General features: G+C 37.5%; 1 protein-coding gene across 1 annotated transcript in view; it reads right to left on the reverse strand.

The window, feature by feature from the left end:
- The window catches only part of LOC103462895 (CUB and sushi domain-containing protein 1), a 221,121-nt gene that overhangs the window by 24,375 nt on the left and 175,966 nt on the right, over positions 1–20,780 (reverse strand). Inside the window, exons 53-58 of the mRNA XM_017303877.1 lie at positions 16,611–16,784; positions 16,240–16,413; positions 12,973–13,161; positions 8,429–8,605; positions 4,806–4,991; positions 414–590 (exon numbers count right to left, since the gene is read on the reverse strand). Coding sequence (XP_017159366.1) covers positions 414–590; positions 4,806–4,991; positions 8,429–8,605; positions 12,973–13,161; positions 16,240–16,413; positions 16,611–16,784 — 1,077 coding nt within the window. The remainder of the gene's footprint in view (positions 1–413; positions 591–4,805; positions 4,992–8,428; positions 8,606–12,972; positions 13,162–16,239; positions 16,414–16,610; positions 16,785–20,780) is intronic.

Here is a 20,780-nt window from a genome sequence, read left to right on the forward strand (position 1 = left end):
TTGCATACAGAGTGAGGCAAAAAGTTCCTCAGAGGGGCTGTAATAAGAACGGGAAGATGACATGAGGTGGACATGTATTTTGTCACACAACTGCGACAGTGAAAACAGACTTCAGCAATTTGGCCCGACCATGCAGAATCCTTTAGTTCCCTGGTGCAGAAATCCTGCTTTTTTTTTTTTAAACTTACATTTTTACTCCCGTTTCCTAAATGTTTGTCTGTTTTCTGTTAAGCTAGCCAAATTAAAGTATTTTGATGCAACATACTTAGACTTACCTACATATAGCATCCTGAACTGGTGATGGATACCAGTCTAAACTAAATTTCTTATCCTATTATGACTGCAACCCTGCTACACTAACAGTGTTCAAAATACAAACTGCATAGATGGTAATCATGCAAAAGCTTTCCTACCWGTGCAATCTGGGGGCTGACCAGTCCATGTGCCATTTGTTGTGCAGTGTCTGGTGGTCAGTCCAGATGTTTTAAACCCTTCCCAACACGCGTAAGCCACTGAGCTGCCAAAGGTGATGCCGTCGCTGAACACGATTCTTCCATGGGCAGGGGTGCCAGGGTTACCGCAAGAAACAGCTGAGGATTGATGAGAAAAAAAACATAGCCGTCAGCGCTGATTAATGGAGGAAATAACTGCAAAGCGAGCTGTTAGCGTCTTCCTGTCAATCAGTGCTGATCAGCTCTGGGCTGCAATAATGAGATTATCACTGGAGACAGCTGGAAATAACCTAAAATGCATCCTTTAGTTAGTGAGGCTGATTGATGAATAAAGGTCGTTGGCCTAATTCCCAACACTGAGTGGCAGATGCGCTGGGTTACATTTGTGCACTTAAGACTAACTGGAAGCTTCGAATAAATCAGCATCATCTACCAAAGGGCTGCTGCTTAAAGCATTAAAAAACACCAAGGCCAAGTGTTGCCTGGTTCTGTCTGCTTGAAGAAAATCAGACTCTGTCGGGTAAAAGATTCACGATACACAAATAAAAAAAACAAAAGGAAGCGTTGCTCACGCTGCCGGGTTGTAGAGTTGGTTCATTATTTAGAACTTGTGGACAGAGGGGGATATGGCAAGGGCCTTTTTAATTTTTGATCACAACTGGTCTACGGATTGCATTACAAAACTGTCAGGAAGGGCACTAAAAGCAGACAGGAAAGGTCTGAACTACTGATTCATTGAACTTTAGTTTGCTGGCAAAGCACATTAACTGAGCCAGGAGGAATTAGCAACCACCCACAGCGCATTTCACTAATAAGATCATGACAGCTGACAGCCCTTAACAATCAGGCACCTATTGATTGGATTCATTTGTTAGGACCCTTTTAAAAGCTTGGTCCAATAGTAMATTTTTGCTGTTTTCAGCTAGGAGTGTGAAGACTGTGTGCCGTAGCAGCAGTCTGTGGATGTGTACGCATTTGTGTCCATGGATTTTTGTTTACTCGTGTCCCGGTGATGGAAATCTCACCCTTTCTGAATCAACTTTTAACCACTATTAGCCTAATGAAAAACAAATGTAGACAGACATAAATAATTAGCCTTAAGCAAACACGGGCCTGGCAAAGGCAAACAGACGTGCATCTCCGGGGTGTGTGCATGTTTCTGTTGGGTTTTTAGTATGTGTAATCAATTTAATAGAGAGTTCTGACTTTCTGACAAAAAAAGAAAAAAACAAGAGTTGCATGCACAGTTTGTGCCTTATAGCTTTTTTCCTTGCCATAAGAAACTACAACCCAAACATATTGATTTCTGACATGAAGAAAAATTACATTACATTTCTGCATTAAAGTTTGGATTTTCAAAGCAGCAATAATTTCAGGGTTGACAAGACTCTTTTGGAGGGCAATTAATCAACAGGTGAACAATATTGACCTTTATGAAGTCAAGCATTGTGATAAACACAGTAGACAAAAGCTACTACTTTCTAAACTAAACTGATGTTTATATCAGAGCAAATTGTTGTGTTTGCTCAGTTATATCAGTATTTTTCCTTTAAGTTGTTAAAGCCGACTTTTAGCATTCTGGTAATTATTTTTTTACAGACCTTTAACAATGCTCAAGTGGACACTGATCCTGTATGACTCACCCTTCCAAAAACCCCCCATAATCTAACACCAGCACTCAGACACACTGGAGATTATGTGCTTCGTTCAGCTGAAGTATTTTGGGGAACGGTGTGAGGTTTCCAGTGAGTCTATAGYGCTTACAGAGAGCTTCTTTAATTTCCCGTAAATTCCCATCTGCCCACAGAGTGCCTTCAAAAACTACTACTATARAGACTCTGAGCTTTATTAGAAGAATGACGCACAMGATTCATTTCAGAGAGACTGATATAATAGATTTTATATCTCAATATTGTATCAAATTTCACAAACTTAATGAATTCTTCCACTCAGTTCTGTTTGTTGAGCTTTCGAGAACACCATGCCACATCAACATTTTTTTTTATTTTTCCTTCCGCTTTGTAGAAGCTACTTTGACTTTAAATTTATAAATACAATTTATTTAGGGAAAATGTTTAACAGCTTCTTTGACTATATTTCCAAGTGCATCATGATCAACAGCAGACAAAGAGGAGCACTTGTAGTCTTGTAAAGCCTGTGAAGCAAATCCCACTCAAAAGAGAGAATCAGAGGACATCGACTGCAGCAGGAGTCAGTGCTTAACGTGCTACAACACACAGATGTGTTTGGGATATACAACTGTTGCATTACTCATCTTAAATCTCTCCTGAACAACAGAAAGACTTAACTGTGTGTTACTTGGACAATTGGAAACAAATAAGATCAAGAAAAGAAGATATATGACAACGAAGAAGAAAGACTTGTCCTGTGGTTTGGAAAAAGAGTGAGAAGGCACAGAAGCCAAGTGGCATGAAGTGCAGTGTGAAATTTCCACAGTCGGTGATGATTTGGGGATTATGATGTGAAACACAGCTAACATCCGTCATCTGCTGGTATTAGTCAATTGTGTTTTATCAAGTCCAATGTCACTGCAGTCATTTACCAAGGCATTTTATCCTTTCCTTTACAGACAAAACCTTTATTTTCCACTCTGACTTGGCACCYACCCACACTGCCAAGAGTCCMAACACCCAGCTTGTATCACTGTGTTAGATTAGCTACCAAATTCCCCTGAACTAAACCCAAACGAGAATCTATGAGACATTCAAAGAAATATTTCAGTGCACACAACTCCAAAGTCAATGAAACTTAATGGGTGCCAGGTTTTGGGGAATATTCACAATTTTATAACCAGCACTTCCTGTTAATCTTTCAGCACTTTCTTTTTAATTGTGAACAGCATCGCCCACAATAAAAAACACAGAGAGAGAGAGCTGGYTATCAATTTTTGACTCTGTGGGATACTGTCAAGAGGAAGATGAGACAACAATGCAGGCGACCCGAAGGCTCGCCTGCATTGGGACCCAAAGGTAAGTGCTTATCATGCACTGATAAGGTAAGGTAATTTATATAGCACATTTTCAGCAACAAGACAATTCAAACTGCTTTACACCAATCAGAGGAAATRCAAACAAAAGAAAAGCAAGAGAAAAATAAAAGCATAAACAGTTTACAAAAAGGTAAAAGTAYAGAAATACATATTGGTTCAAAATGTTGAGTGAGAACATGAATTTATAGCCTAGTTGGGGTTTGTCTGGATTCATGATCTGATAAAACTAGATGTTGGTTCTCCATGTTTGACTCTAWAAAGTGGATGGTAATACATGTAAAAGGAGCCGGGGGCCAAGTATCGACTGTACATACTGTGCAGTACATAGACATATCTCTTCTGTATTTCAAACCAGTCTCGTGTAATATTCTAACTTTTTGAGAAATGTAATATTTGAATTAGCTGCAAGCCATAATTATTAAAATTAACTACATAAAAACCTTTAAATACATCACTCTCTGTGTAATGAATCTATATCATTTTCACTTTTTGAATTTAATCACTCAAATAGATTTACTTTTCAATGTTATTCTAATTTAGTGATATGTATCTGCAGAGAAAATGTGATCCTGAACTGGGGAGAAAATTGGAGAAGCTCAGATTCAACCCATTCATAACTCATGTCTACTGGGCTTCATTTCATGAATACTCCATCTCTGTCACGGCTTGCAGAAATGAACAATGAGCAAGCTTCTTCACATTATAGAAAATGTATAGTATGTAGCGCGAAACCCGTTTGTTTGATAAAGGATCAGTTTCTTACTGTCAGTTGTGTGCCTGATGCTGCTTTATGTGCAGAAAAAGAGCCTATGCTCATCAACTCCTGGGCCTCAGCTGATTTATATTTTTCCAGTGCATGGTGAAAAGTCCACATCCACAAATGCATTATAGGTTTTCGCAAAAATGTGGAAAGACTCATTTTATAGCATATTTCATTTCAGCTGTAATGTTTTAAAGAAACTGGGTTGGGACCCAAAGGTAATGAGCCAGGAATAGGTTGCTATCGAAATGTCTCAACAAGACAGACAGTTCTCAATATGCTATGTTGTCACATCACAGGGCCTGGCATAAATCAGGCAGCCGGATTTTACAATAAAACAAACTTAAAAAGGCTTTGCACATGTAGATTATTGTTTACAAAAGGTACATAAATATCTGATTTGTTCCACAGAAGAATCACTYCTTCGATTTTCAGTAGAAATAAAACCCAGAATCATGCAGGTATTCTGTAAGCTGTATGATCTTTGAGGTGCAGTGCAGCTTCATGACGGCTTCCTGATCGTTACAGAACCAGATTATTAGATAACAGAATTCAAACAAATGRTCAGTGCTCCACTTCCTACCTTGACACACAGGCTGCGTTCCGCTCCAGCTGCTGTTGTGAAGACAGGTCCTCTCAGCTGAGCCAATCAGATTATACCCGGCCTCRCAGCTAAAACGCAGAAGGCTCTTGGTCTTAAATTCTTCCCCTCCCAGTCTGGTGCCATGTGGCGGGATCCCAGGGTCTCCRCACAATCCAGGACTAGCTCCTATAGGGAAGTGAGAAATGGTCAATTACATTTAGAAAGCATAGCAAYGTTYACGTTTAGGTGAAGAAATGTAGCMCTCCTTTGCAGTGGAACTATAAGATACAACCAACAAAACACYATCAGTTCACTTACACAATTTAAATTTACTTAATACATTTCATGTGAGGAAAGACCAAGAGTAACATGATGTACATTGTTTGATGGAATTAGAAATTTTAAAAAGCTTAATGCTGTATATTCCTGACTGTAAGTCTCACCAGAGTATAACTAGCATTTATTTAGAGATTATCTAAAGTCTGGGGAATCTTGTCCATGTTAATAATATGATCCGGTGACACATGTTCAGTTTCCTGCTTTACAACAAACTCACAGAAACTGACCACCATGGGTTGGAAGTCTGCTGGCAGTTTCTGACACACCGATGTCCCTGCTCTAAATCAAAGTTGGGAACGACTCGTATCCGCATCTGTACTTCGCCGGTGGAGAGGAGCGGAGACGCATGCAGTGCAAATATTGGGTGATGGAAGCGGTTGCATTGCATGAAGCGGTAACRAAAAGAAAGCCCGCCTCCAAAGTCATTTTCATTCATTTTTTTGGCAACTACCAGGGCATGGAAACGTAATCCTGCCTCTCCTAGAAGCACATTCCAAGGCACACGCCAATACTCAATTCTTGGTTCATGATTGTAGTATGAATTAAAATTCATGAAGATGAAAAAAACATATATGTCACACCTGAGTACGAGTCACAAGACCAGCCAAACTATGAAAACAGTGTGAATATGAAGACAAAATGCTTTTCACTTAAAACCCATTATGTATCAAAAATGTTCACGTTTGTTAGCCTGTTTAGTTCCTAAACAGTTTTCTTCTATGTTTGATGTAAGGACACACAAATGCATGCATATGTACCCAGACATGCAAACAACTGCAACTGTTAGTTTTTGTGCCATCATAAACGTTTCTAAAGATCCGTTTAACGCGTCACGACTTCAGCAGCTCAAACTCGGTAGGAATTGTGCATTTAACAGTGTGCACCTCTGAATGCAGAGTCTTGAATCTCAATAAACATTTTAGCTGCAGGTTGAAATCTTCCCTGCTTAGTGCTCTGCTTTGAGGCCATCACAGGAGGCTCGTTGCATTTCAACTACTGAGACAATAGCAGAGTTTCAAAACGATCATTTTKCGTTAACGTGGGGATCTGTGGAAGCCTACCGCAAAGCATCACTTACATCCTGCACAGGAGACAAGGATAACTTCACAGACTTATTCTCAGATGCGCAATATTAGCCAAGCAGCACCCAGTCAAGAATAGCACCAGAGACAGTCACMCGGAGAAAAAGAAGACTCTCAGAGTTCATGCTGCTGTCTTTTCTAACCAGCGAGAATCTCATCACAAGTGGGGAGAATTTTTAGAAGACACAAGCAGACTGTCACAGAGACAGCTGCTCAGTGCAAGGTCACATTTTGCGGACACACTCAGCAACCACTTTAAGTCTATTATGTAGACCTTGTAAGTACTCGGTTAGACCCCATTTTCTCTTCAGAACTGCCTTGATTCTGTGTTACATATTAAAATAAAATATCAAGGTATCAAACATTTGAGGTGAGACTACGGCTGTTGTAGTCACAGTATCCTGTAGCTCCAGCAACTGAGCTAAAGTGAATGTTCAGCGTAAACCACCTTCTTAAGATGGATTCCACACGTCACCTCAAAATGACTGGAATAATGTTATTTAGCAAAGATCTTGAATAATGACTTCACTTTGAGTCTGTTTTATACAGTTGGGAAGTAAATATGTGCGAGAAAGGGCAGTGTGGTCATGGGGTGGTTTGTTTTTGATAAGCAAGGGGTAGGTAATTATAATCAAGGTTATAAACAGCTTGATGCAGTTTTTCAGCTATTAAACTGATTAACTGATTTCAAATTATGATGTCTCCTCAGGTGTGCAATTTATGTCCCAAATTGTGGAAAATTCTAAATCTTCTCCTGGGACACACTCATGCGCTTCGAGTTAGTGCTCACTGCTATTAATCTGCAGGGGAAAGACTAATGTTTAGCCATAATGAGCAGTGATTAGTGTAGAAGTAAAGGTAATCTAATTTCATCATCATCGCTTTTGATAAAGCGAGCCAACCTGTGGTAGAAGGATTTACGGCTCTTTAGCTCAGTCAAAAAAGTGACAACACTGCAGTTTAAAAGCACTCCCTAACAAGTGAAGTCCCACTTCAGTACAAGTAGAAATATCTGATGACTACCACACAACTGAGCAAGATAACTGCAGACATTTTCATGATTATGGGGGGAAAAAAGGGTCTCTCATGATAGTTGGCTGGAAGCCGCAAATCCCTCCTCAGTGACTCTCTCTCTCTTTGCAGAAGCAAACAAAAATTTAACTAAGTTTCTTTAATATCTACTGTTCAAAATGAAGTGCAAACCACTTTGCATGTGRTTCTGCCATTATTTCCACTCTGCCGGTTTAACCACAGCCCCTGCTTGCACCTGAAAGGGGACCGTTTCTGAAATGAAAGAAAACCAGCGTGACTCTGCTCCGTTAATACTATTTGGACTGGTTTAGATCTAAGGTGACTAAGAACCCTGGTAAAAATAAACTCTATATGAAATCTGTACTGCTGTTGTGTGATCTAAAACAGACCAAAAAAATGATTAGACATTTAGCAAAATCTGCATGTCTATGCCCAACACCAACCACACATTTATCACATTTCAAGTTGCTTTACTTCTTAAAAATATTTCTCTGATTCCAGATATGGAAAGTTTAGCYGAGTAGCTTTTSTCCTAGTGTTGCCAYCTTCTGGATAATGAAGAACAACATATACGTACTTTACTTGAATGGCATGTTCTCTTGCCCAAGTTAACCAAAAATAAATATACATCTTTGTAACATCATATTTCAATTTAAGAAAAAAAATAAATTGTAGAAAGGTATAATTAAATTAAAAGATCCTGACCCTAACTTTTTTTTTATTAACCTAAAAAAGTTAGGTCTAATCTAAAACAAATAAATTAAAAATAATAAAAGCTGTAGTTGTATGCATTCAATTTTCATCTGTAAGGGGTATTAATAAGTATGGCAATCTTTTTTTTTAAATCCTTAATGTTGCATTGTTTCCTACTTATTTACATTAAAACTACAACTTCATTTTATGTTTTTGTACATTTTCACCAGAAATGCAAAAAGCTATTGAAGGTGCAGCACATGTAGTGTTTAATTAACCATCTATGTAGGTTTTGGCATCTGTAAGAAAAGAAACTACATTCTTACGTAGAATACTTTAATTAGATACAGCACATTTATTGTTGACCATTTTAACTCGCATATCTGATTTCAGTGAACAATTTCCAAACGTTAAGTTGTGCAAATGTGTACATTTTAAGCTGTGACAGTTTACAGCCTTAAACATTAGTTTGCCTACCTGTGCAGTAGGGCGGCGCCCCGCTCCATGTGCCATCTTCTTGGCAGTTGCGAGTAGAATTGCCCACTAGAACTCCGCCAGGCAGACAGGAGTACTGCAGAACAGAACCGTATGTCCAACTGTGGCTTCCCGAGACTGCTGCATTAGGTGGCACGCCGGGATCGCCACAGGAAATAGCTACAGAGACAACGAGACATCGGAGGAGAAAGGAGACAGACCAGGGGTGGGGTTAGAGTTTGTGAGTAAATCCAGTTGTAGATTCCAGATACATAACTACAATAGGCAGTGCAGCTGGGGTTCTGCAGACGGCGAAGGAGAGAGGGTGACAGGAAGAAAAAGTGAAGCATTACCTCAGGTGTTTGTTGATAATGTATGTGTTTATGTGTGAAAGCATACAGACGGCAACAGAAAGGCAGACATTTGTCTTGAGCTGAAAACTGATACGAAACGAAAATCGGCTAGAAAGAGTGCAGTGACGAGGTAAGTCTGCAGTGTGTCTCCCCACAGGTAGGTTTGTGCTCAAAAAGCCTCCTTGAGATGACACGATACATTGTGATGTGATGGATAGAAAACCTCCCATTACTGGCAAAGTCACTGGTGTTTGAGTCACAGTGAGGAGCTCATATTAATAGTTCAAAAAAGTAAAAACCACCTCGTCCTCTCAAATTAAATGAAAACTATTTTCCATCCCCTCAATGGTAAAACCCAATAGAATTTAGCTCACAGTTTTAAATGATCAGATATTTCCTAATCTATAAATATACTTTTGCAAATTTTTTAAAGAAATCTTTGAGCATACAGACAGACACAAGAACTTAAGAACATTTCTCGCCCTTCTCTACTCGTCTCTTTTTCTCGGCCCCCGCTGATCTCCAATCGGCCAGTAATTTTCCGATAAGACCTCCTTTCTCAAATGTGATGCTCGATTCACAGATACGTCCCCAACTTTTTTCCCATTTCTGCCAGATTCCTCATCTCTACCTCTCTGTTGACGTCGTCTTCTCCTGTGCTTCTGCTCACCTCTTTGTGCTTCTCCCTTCATCTTTGAATCAGTCTGCTGCTATCCCTCTCTGGTTTAATCTTGATGTTTCTATCAGCCAGAGTAGGTTCCTAACAAGAACATCTATTGCCTTAAGAGAAACATGCTCAGTTTTTTTTATGTACACACATACACACTCATACACACAGTTATGCAAAAACCTTTAAGCCTTTTTCTTCTATTGCCTTTTTATGATTGCTTCCCTTTCTCACTTGAACCTTCTTTTTTCCTCTCGGTTTCTCATTCGCTCCTTGAAGTCATCTTGGTGACTCTTCAAGCCATTTCTCTCCTTGTATTACTTTTTTGACACACACACACACACACACATATATATATATATATATATATATATATAATAAAAGATTCACCTGGCTGTGATGGTATTTTTAAAACATGTTTTCGAAGAATTCCTTAATATTTTCCTCTCATATTTACTTCATAAAGATGTAATTATAAATGACACGGCTTTAATGTGCAACAATGCATTTTATGCACTGTGTGTGTTTTTTTTATGGACTGGTCTGATGTGTCATGCCATGATTTATGCAAGTAAAAATCTAAAGTGCTAAGCAAGGCAGAGAAACAGTGTGTGAAAAGCTCTAACACACCATGATCTTATTGCTTCCACTGAAAGAAGTAAGTGCTCCTCAAATGCAATAGTGCAGATGATTGAAGTGCTTGAAAGCAAGGCAACTTGGCTTTTTTCTTTGATTCTTTATTTGTTTTATCTCCTTTCTGAAACCCTTTTCAGTTCAAATGGACTGTTGGGGCGTTTCAGGCTAAGGTATTGTACAGACAATCACATTGAGGCTTGTTATAGTCACATGTGTCACTGATCCACCCGAGAAGAAGAAGAAAAGACACCAGTCCTGGTTTACAAAAAGGCATTTCTCTCGAGATTCAGGGGGGGAAAAGTTGTTTTGTTTAAGTTTCTGTCACAAATGTGTTTGACTGTAGTAAGAAATTTATATATCTATAAGAAGATTAAAAAAAACCTCTAATTTTGTGAACCAAAGGACTTAATTATACAACACAGTATTCAAAGCAAAACAAAAAGACAAACAAAAGCTAATTAAAAACTAGGACTGAGGCATTTTATACACGCAACCTTAATTACCCACCAGAATATGAAGTTTTTGAACATTTTGTGACTTCAACCTTTTCCTAAATCTACATTAAGAATAAGTATTTTGAAGAGATTGTATTGAGAACTCATTCATTGAAGCCATTAGGGAAAATTTTTTGCATCTTAAAAATGCTTTACTTTTGCTTCCTACATCTGGAAGAAGGTTTTGCTGAATCAGCAAAGCACAGCACAAACTATCCACTTCTTAGTGTGACTGAACTATTTGTAGCAGCCTTAATACAACTTTTCCATTTGTAGCTATGTGGGTGTTTATGGTATCCAGAATGGCCATACTTTGCCATAATGCACTACTTTTACATGCCGTTTGCTGACCCTACCAATATCAGCAAAAAAAAAAAAAAAAAAAAAAAAAGGTTATAACTTTGCAGAACTCTTATTCTAATATATATGTGAGCAAGGCATAATCTAGGAATCCTGTATTACTTGGATATTTTGAAACATAAATACGAATGCCCATATATGTAATATAAATTAAAAGAGACAGGTTAGAACAGCTTTACACATATAGACTAAAAGATGTGAGCAAAAACACCAGGAGGAAAACTTGTAATGTTTTCATGACCAGATCATTTAACAACATGCAAAAATATTAACTAGAAGAAAGCATATTTTGGTTCAGTCAACCCAGGACTGAATGTCTCAATACGTTCATACAAGCCCAGAAAACTGCAGCAATTAGGCACATCTTTTGTGAAGATGGAAGCGTTTTGGCATAAACAACTGTCCGATGTTTATCTCAAACAAAACAGATTATATTAACGCACAAAATCAAAACCAAGCTGACCAGACACCACAGTGCTTCATGTGTGTATATATTGCAATTACTTTTACATCTGTTATAGCCATTTTTTAAATTCCATTAATGAAAATAACTTTAAAAACAATATTTACCTAAATAACCTAGTTCCCAAAGTAAAAAAAAAAAAAAAAAACATCAGTGAAAATTGTGATTAAACCTGTCAAAAGAAAATTCAGACTAGCTTTTGAAAATATTTTATATTTACAAACCCCCCAAAAATTTGACCCAAGTCAAACTGTTTAAAAGCCAAATATCTGTAAACGTCTGAATTCAATGAGTTACCAAACAGAAACAAATCACAGAAAAATACTCACCCACGCTCTGTCCCATCCCTTTAACCCTATCCCTCTCTCACCTCTTCCTACCCTAAATGAAAGTCATTTTTTCCCATCCAGTTCACTCTATTTGCTATCCACAATTCATCAGACACTGTTATGATTCATGTCCTGCCCATGCTGTGTTAAGCACTCATTCAGCTCACCTGCCACGCCTGATTGCTTACCTGTTCCACCTGGGCCTTGCCCTACTTAAACACCCCTCAGCCTCTGCTTCCTTGCCAGATTATCGACTGCCACGAGCCAGTAGAGAGCCAGTGTTTCCTTCCAAGTCTTCAGTGTTTCTATGACCACTTTCTGTCTACGGATTTACCCCTCCTGCCAAGCCCTTCACGGATCCCTTCTATTCTGGATTTCTGGACCCTGACCCAAGMTCTGCCTCACGACCACCAGTTACCGCCTGCCCCTCAACGCTAAGTTTGCTTTCTCTGTCCTCCTGTGTATGACCTCTGCCTGATTATTGGCAAAGTCCCTGGGTGGTGTTGTTTTGGATCTTCATTGCTTCCACAGAAGCCTGTTCCACTGGTTTCCTGCATCACCCTGTCAGACCCTCTGCTCCACCCGTCCACTGCTCTACAGGTCAGTTAAGCTGAACATTTCTAAGGTACCCCTCTATCTGTGCATCACCAGTCTTCTCCCCTCTCTCCTCAGTGCTGCGTTTGATGACCTCTCCCTGAGCAGAAACCAGCATCTGAAAATAACTTTTTTTTTTTCTTTCGTATACTCCTGTGTGTGGTTGAATTTCCGGGCCCCCTCTGAGTGTCCTTACAAGACACAATAACTTTGTTGTTGCTACAATTAAGCAACTGCTTAGTAAAAAAAAAAAAAAAAAAAAAAAACTTTTTAGTGGGCTTGGGAAGCTAACATTTGGAAAGGAAGTAGTAAAACTGAGTCCTTTGCAAGCTGAGACTCTGTAGCGTGTCAGTGGCTCAACTTACCCCAAAGCTACCATTTCAACTTTATTTGCACCCACAGTTAAAATGCTACACTTTTATATTCAGTTTATGATCTCATGTTGTAGCTCACACAGCGCAACAGATATATGGTCAAATTTAATATGTATTGTGGTCTAAACACAATGTTTATGAAACTTGTATTCACTTTTAAAAGTGAAACATTATCTACAGATTCAAAAAATTACACCATCTCATTTGGTCACATAATCAACACTTTTTACAACTTCCAACTGATTCAGCAGTCACCAGTTTTTTTTTTTGGTCATACCTAAGCAACGAGGTGTTGGTCTGTCCCACAGCCCGTTGTGTTGACACGTGAGGATCGCAGAGCCCAGAAGGTAATAGCCTCTCTTGCAGTGGATCGCCACGGTTACACCATAGCTGAAAACTTCTGGGTAACGCAGACCGGACTGGCGCACGCCGTTCTCCACGTGGCCAGGGTCCGAACAGTTCACCACTGCACGAGACAAAACGGTTCTCATTCAGATCACAATTACATGTTAATACCTGAAACTAGGGAGTCATCACTTTTTCAAAGGGCAATGTAGGTTTGAATTTGTTTCTCGCTTCCTAAGAAGCAGTTCCGTTTAAAAAATGCATTTATGTTTACTTGTCTTGGCTTTGACTAATATTTAAATTGGTTTGAAACACTGTGACAAATGCAAAAAAAAGAAATGAGGAAAAGGGCAAACACTTTTTTCCACACCACTGTATATAACAATATATTTTTAGAGTGCAGCAGCCACCACATATTCACCTCTAACCCTTTTTGCTTCTGCTTCTCCTCTGTTGTTGCTCATAGTGAGTTTTCCTGTCCTGCATGCCTGATTCTTTTGCCAATTTACTCCAAACAACTTTGGCTCAGTATAAACCACAATCCCAGTTGGACATCATGTTTCTGGCCTTTCTTGAGAGAATACAACAGAGGGTTCATGGTGTGACCTGGCCTCGACTAAAACGAAAAGTTTAAGATTTTATTGATACAATTGTAAATCTGTCTGACATCTTACTCATTTCCTTTCTATAGCATTCCTAATATTAAAAAAATATATATATTTATAGGACTTCTATTAAAAAGACTAGATCTTTAGAAGATTCTATGCAGAAATAAAAAATAAATCAACTACAACGCAACGGATTTTGCCAGCAAATACTATAATTTAGAAATACACAGCGATAACGTGTATATCAAATGTACCAAATATGCTATGAGCCATTTTTAATAGCACACTGTTCTGGGAACACAAGACATCTTAGGTCAATATCGTAATTACCATTACGAGGGAGGGAACTAACATCTAACCAATCTTCTATTTTTTATAAGCTTTATTGAATTATTTTCAAATTTTATTTTTTTCACAATTTTTGTAATGTTTTTGAGCTTAGTCATTTCTTTTTAGTCTTGCACGATTTATTACATTGATAAAATTTTGATTGAGTGAGGGCTTATTAATTTGTTCTAAATTAAATGTTCATATTTCTTAAATTTTTTTCATCATTGAGATTTCAAAAAAGGAAACCTAAGTGATAGTTTTCATTTGCTTTACATCCATATGCAATTAACTTCTAAAAATAACAAATGCATCCTCAATAATGCAACTTTTCATAGTCAGTTCTCTACTGAATCAACACTTGACCCGGATTTAGGGCGTCTTCTTGAGAGAACCACTAAAAGATGTTCACTTTTCAGCATTTATGATCTTTTTTGCTTCACGATCAAACGTTTAAGTCGCAAAAGAAATGACTTAACATTACGAATACAGAAAACCCGCTGTTTTAAAAGTAAAGTCTCTTTGTGAAACATAAATGCAAAACTCCCTTTATCTGGCTTGAACCTCAACTCCCAGATTCACTTTAAGGATTTCCTGCCTGCTGTTTCTCCTCCCGAAATGGCAGACACCTTGACGTTTCACTGCAACCGTTTGAGACAGTCAATGCAGTGGCTGCCTATTGGTGTCTGTCACACTGTGCTATGTTCTCTGTGCGAACCCATTATGTGGTATTACCAGATAATTAAAAAAAAAAAACGCTATCAACCTCTTCTTTCCCACTGTCTTCTTAAATGTGCCGACTAAAAAAAAAACTATTACAAATTCAGATTGTCCTTGCAGCTCCTTTAAACCTCCTCTTTTGTCACACCCTGCTCAGTTTTCTTGAGCTCTTTGTTCTTAACTCTTGCTCTTCTCTCGGTGCATGCCAGTCCAATAGGAGTAGAGTGTGATTTTCCACATGTCACAGGGGAGGACTGACATTCACTGAAAATCCAAGCCCATGGGGGAGATGGCTGTGTGTGAGTAAGAGTGTGTATGTGTGTTTGGCGCCCTATGGGAAGCAAGAAAGTTTCGGGCTCATAATTGACAGCTGCTGCTGTGAGAAAGGGAGAAAAGGAAGGAGGCAGAGTGGGAATAAGAGCGAAAAGAAATTCAGGGAGGATGAAAAAAAGGCAAGCTAGAAGAAACCTTTTTATGGGAAACCCATGTAAGAGACTTTGTGATATCAAGTGTTTTAAATGCTTAAGAGTGTGTATCTGTATATGTTCTGTTTAATGAAATTTATAATAGAAAACAAATTAATAAATGAAACAAAAAAGTGAACAGGTCCAAAACACAGTCGTTTTTTTTCCCTTTTCTTTTCTGTAAAGTTTGATGGCTACGGATGATGTATAATAAAAACATTAATTTCAGAAAACTACAAAAATTATACAAAAAGGTACACGTATACACTGCCCAGGATTTGCACTCGATCCTTGGTTGGATTTCTTAATGTTGCAGTTATTGCTTTTCAAAATACCTTTGTAAAAAAAAAATTCTTACCACTAAACAACTTTCCATTGATAAGTAGTGATACTTCTGATTTTAAAATATGTATGTATTGTTTAACAGAAATTCTTAAGAGCTCTGGATAAAAAAAGTAATTTGAAGTCTAAAAATGTGTTTTAATGTTTACAAATTGTATTTGTTTACATCTACTCCAATTTTTTCACCAAACTACTTATATGTAATGGTGCGTTTAGTGAATTTTACCTAATCAGTTCTTATAGTAAACTTGGTGGCAGACGTAGTTGCAAAAAAACTAAGCAAAACATTTTGATATTCTTGTTAGAATTTCCAAAGCCTTTTCTTTTTCTGAAACAGGTTCATAAATACAGTATTTTGAATTGTGGGGTTACCCATTCTGCTTAAAGACAAAATAAAATTGTTATTGAGAAATTTTATTGTACTTCTAACATTAGGTCCAAAATTTAACCTTCTCTTAATATGCATTTGTTCTTATATAATCTAATCATTGTAGTAGAGGATTTTTATTTATATACAGAAATGGTCTATGTTTTAAAAGGCCAAGTCATAAAATCCTAAAGCATTATGCATTAAAACAAATAAATACATAAAATAATTGTCATTTTTGATTATGTTCATCATGGAATTGTCAATAACAATAATTACTTTCATTCCATCTCCCTAATTTGTGAAGGGTATAAAAAAACATTTTAGGACGCAAACAACTGGGTAACGCTGTGTGACAGATGTGAAGTGACCTTTGCAGACAGGTAAGGGGTTGCTCCACTGTCCGTTGAGTCGACACTGAGCGCGGGCATTCCCACTGAGGATGTAACCTTTATTGCAGGTGAAGTTGACAACGTCATTGAGGTTGAACTCGCTGCCATTGGTTCGGCCATTGGCTGGGTTTCCAGGGTGACCACAAGTGATGGCTAAACAAGTCAAAGGAAACAAGAGAAAATCAATGAAAAAGATGATTAAGTGAAGCACTGTTATCCCCCACTTCACGTCTTTCACATATTTAGCATGCCAAAAAAAAGAGGCATTTATCCAATTTAGCTCTTTGTTTTTCCAAACAATGTTGCAAGTTATCAGCATCTTGCAGTAATAAAAGAATGCGTTTACTTACGGACACAGACAGGTGTTGTTCCGGACCACCGATGGTCTTGCTGGCAGATTCTGACGGATGTGCCGATTAGTCTGTATCCCAACATGCACTGGTACACCACAGTGTCACGGTAGCTTGAGCCATCTCCGCTAATGTGACCGTTGACTATGGGATCTGGAGAGTCGCAGTGACCAGCTGGAAGAGACGCACGTACATTGAAAAAAAATAAAATAAAAACGTACTTTTGCTTAATCGATCTCAAGTTTGCTTGGCGCACACATAGCTAAAACTTTAAAACACTTCAAATATTTCAGGATAATTTTTTGGGCCTCAAAATCATTAGTGCATTTTCAAGTCAGCTTTTCCACAGCTCAGCTCAAGAATTTGGCAATTACAGACGCACAAAAGGCCTCTGAAAAACCACAAACATGAGAGCTTTCTGTGTTTTCAAAGTGACCGTGAAATACTAACCCCCTATTTTGAGTTAATTAACCTGAGTAATGATAACTATTTCAAGAATAAGTTGACAATACACTGTAAAAAAAAAAAAAAAAAAACTAAAAAAACGGGTAAATTCCTTCAAATTTCTAAACGGGTAGAAATGTGAAGGAATTTCTCCGTTTTTTAGTAATGTGAAGGAATTTCTCTGTTTTTTAGTTTTACAGGTATTTGTACCGTATTTTCCATTTTACGCATTGCATCATGGGAACAAGAACCTTCGTGAAGCGCAAAAACTGGTCAGACGACATTTCAAGCTCTCTGACCGGACCCTGGAACATATATCTTTTGGACTTCGTTCATCAGGGGAGAGACAAACGAACGTAATGTGGGGGCGGAGGGAAACCGTTATACCGGTAAGAATGGGGTGGGGACGGCTCGTGTTTCAGCGTTAAATTTGTTCCATGTTTGGTGCTCTAATCAGGCATGTTGAGATTAAGTTATGTTGATAAACTGTTACAATGGGTCAGCTTTTTGCCTCACATAAATTGTGGATTGTACATAGAGATAGTTAATTTTCATATTTCTGAAATAGGAACAAACATCACAGAGTAAATAAGTGACGTTTGCAAAAAAAAAAATAATAATCCAATTGGGAGTTTTTACTGAAATGCCTACTTGCAAACTCATTTGGTTATTGTAGCTTAGCTTAAAAACTATATAAATAGTACTGTTCTAAATTTGTTGTCAGAACAAAATATTTCATTTTATTATAAAAAAAACAAAAAACAAAAATAATTGATTTAATTATTGGAAGACTTGCACGTTTTGGTGTTTATATTTCTTTCTCCTTATATGGTTATTCTGTTTCCTCTCCTCAACAGCTGCATCCAGACACTCCTGAACTTTTCCTGGAAAGCAACTAGGCATCTTTAAAATAGGTGTGTACATTTGTTTTTGTTTTACTCAACCTGTTAAACCTTTAAATTAAGAAATATGTGGTGTTTTCTACAATAACATAGGCATAATGTTTTGTTATGCGTCTTTCTAATAATATCTAATGCAGCACTATGTAACTTATGATACTTTTTTTACATATATGTTGAAACCGTCACTGTGGTGCTGCTCATCCCACTTCTCCCTGATCTCTTGCATTTGGCTACGCTGCAGCTAACTGAACCTCTCATGAATGTTAAGGCTAGTTAGCATGGACACAGATGACAGTGGATAAATGGTTTTCCTGTAATGTTAAGTTGATTGACAGCATGAAGAGGTTGATTGTCAAGTTACTTCCGGTTTGGTTTGCCGTGTGATCCCCACTTGAAAGGGATCGTTTCCACTGTGAAGTTTGAACTGGATTTCACTCAAAGAGCCTTTAATTTAGTTGACTCATCTTTATTTTTGTATGATGGTCCACATAGYACATAGTCCATAGCCCAATAGGTGAAAAACCTCAAAAGAAACAGAAACACATTACATTCTGAAATTAACAAGATAAATACATTGTGAATAATCAGATTTCTACCCCTTTAATTATTTCAAAAGAATAGCAAATATTTTATAGTAAAATTCAACAGTAATAAATAAATTGGCATTTATCAACATTTTGTTAAATATTTTCACAAACATTCTGACCAATATTTTTTTCTTCTTTCTACTTTAACCAATAAGCACCAAGTGTATTTTTTTCTTTTTTCTTTTTAAATTACTAACTTGACTTCAGTAAGATTAAACAATTTAGTACAACAATCAATCAGAGTTCATTTGCTGCTCCAATGAAATTCAGCAATGAGCAGCAGCATTGTGAGGCTTACCGGCTGTCTTTCACAGTTTGTAGAAACTTTTACACAGTTCTGAATTTGCATGCTACCAGCACTGTTTGCTTCTCATGCTCTCAAACAGGAGTGGCAGGTCAGTCACACCAAAAGTAGCTGCACTCTGATTGCTAGGAGATTGAAGATTGAGTCCACCTGGTTCTCCTCACTAATAGGCAGAGAGGAGCTACAGAAAGGTGCAGCAAATGGGAGTGGCGGAGGGGAGTGGTTACCTAAAAGTTCACCGGAACATTGACAGTGCTAAGACTATCCTTCTGTCTCTGATTGGTTGGTTTTGGTTGGGAGTGATTGATTTCTTCAGATGGAAATAGTAGCTCAGGGGAAATGGAGGAGTTTTTATTTTCACAAATTATACGTCTCGTGACATAAAATCATGACATGGTGACTTTATTTTAACAAAAATGCAAAAATCAGTGTATGCTTTTATTTTCAAAAGAAAATATTTGTGTATTGTGTATGTTAGGGGTGCACCAATAAATCTTCCCCAAATCCTTAATTTTGAAGATTGGTGATCCACCAATAAATGTGAAAGGGATTTCATCCACTGATCTTATCTACCTCAGCAAAGATCTAAAAATCAACCGCTTTCCTCTCCTGTTTAACCAATAGACTGGCCCACCAGGTCATGTCTCCATGTTTGCAGTTATCAATAGTCACCCCACTGTTGCCAACCCACTGACGTTTTCTGCCTTTAGCAATATTCAGACAAGACGATCAGTCTCGGCCAAAATCAGAATTGATAAGCCAGATTTTTAAAGATTGGCCAGAAATCTGCAATTGACACACTCCTAGTGTAGATTGTTTTATCAAAATTACTCAATGTTGTTGTTTGTGAAAGAGGTATTAGCAATTGGTGAGACGCTGATGAGCCAGGTGATGTGCTGCTGTAATGTAATTTAGAAGCGTTTTGTAAAAAGTATGTTTATAACACAAAGTTTTTCTGTGTTAAACTTGAGTATCCATTCTTTTAGTTTATAGATTTTCTGGGCTCAAATCCTGAATGAGGTCGACTGACATGACGCAGACGAAGGTGAAGAAGCAGCTTTGCATTCCACTCAGATGGTTCAAGTCCTTTAATGAACTGAATGACTGGGAATCCATGGAAAATTTGAGCCTTTTGAAGTTTAAACGTGATTGGTCATCTCATCAAACCTGGTGCACCAAGAACCTTTGCAAAACACAAGAACTGGTCACAGAACATTTCAAGCTCTTGGTAACTGGACCTAAGAGTTGGATTAACCTTTTTTTTTGCAGAACATAAACATAAAATGGACTGTTTTGTTTTATGTTCACAGCGACTAGAGGTAATGAGAGCACACACTCATGAATACAGTGTCTTCCACTGCCGTTGACATTAGGCTGGGTTTATGTAGCATTTGATTTTTAACTAAATATTTATACCTGTATTTCATTTATTTTTTTGCATTTATTTTGAAGTTTGTTGGTCCTGTTTACAACTATGATTTTCATGTTCCAAAGCAATTTTTTGTATGTTCCATCTTATAGTAATTAACAAAACTGTTTGACTACAAAGACTAGAGTCAAGATTGCTTTACATTTAATTTATAYGTTGAAAYTTGTATAGTAAAATGCAATAAATTAGTTTGATGTGGAGAARATAAACATTAGCAAGCTCAAGAATATGTTTAACTCTTAATATATAATAGCAAAGGTTAGTTATAAAGACTAGATAACATCAATTTATGGTCTTAAATTGCAAAATAAAGTCTGCAAATTGATAGTAGAATGGTTTCATTTTTCCATCACTTTGCATGATGAGCTACTTTCAATCTAAGTGTTTTGTGAACTACATTTACTGTGGACTTAGAATTTAGTTTTATTTCAAAATTATGTTAAGAATATATTAAATACATTAACTTTAATATATTTTACACTATAATTAATATATGGCATAGAA

Source organism: Poecilia reticulata, linkage group LG3, assembly GCF_000633615.1.
Source record: "Poecilia reticulata strain Guanapo linkage group LG3, Guppy_female_1.0+MT, whole genome shotgun sequence".
Taxonomy (NCBI): domain Eukaryota; kingdom Metazoa; phylum Chordata; class Actinopteri; order Cyprinodontiformes; family Poeciliidae; genus Poecilia; species Poecilia reticulata.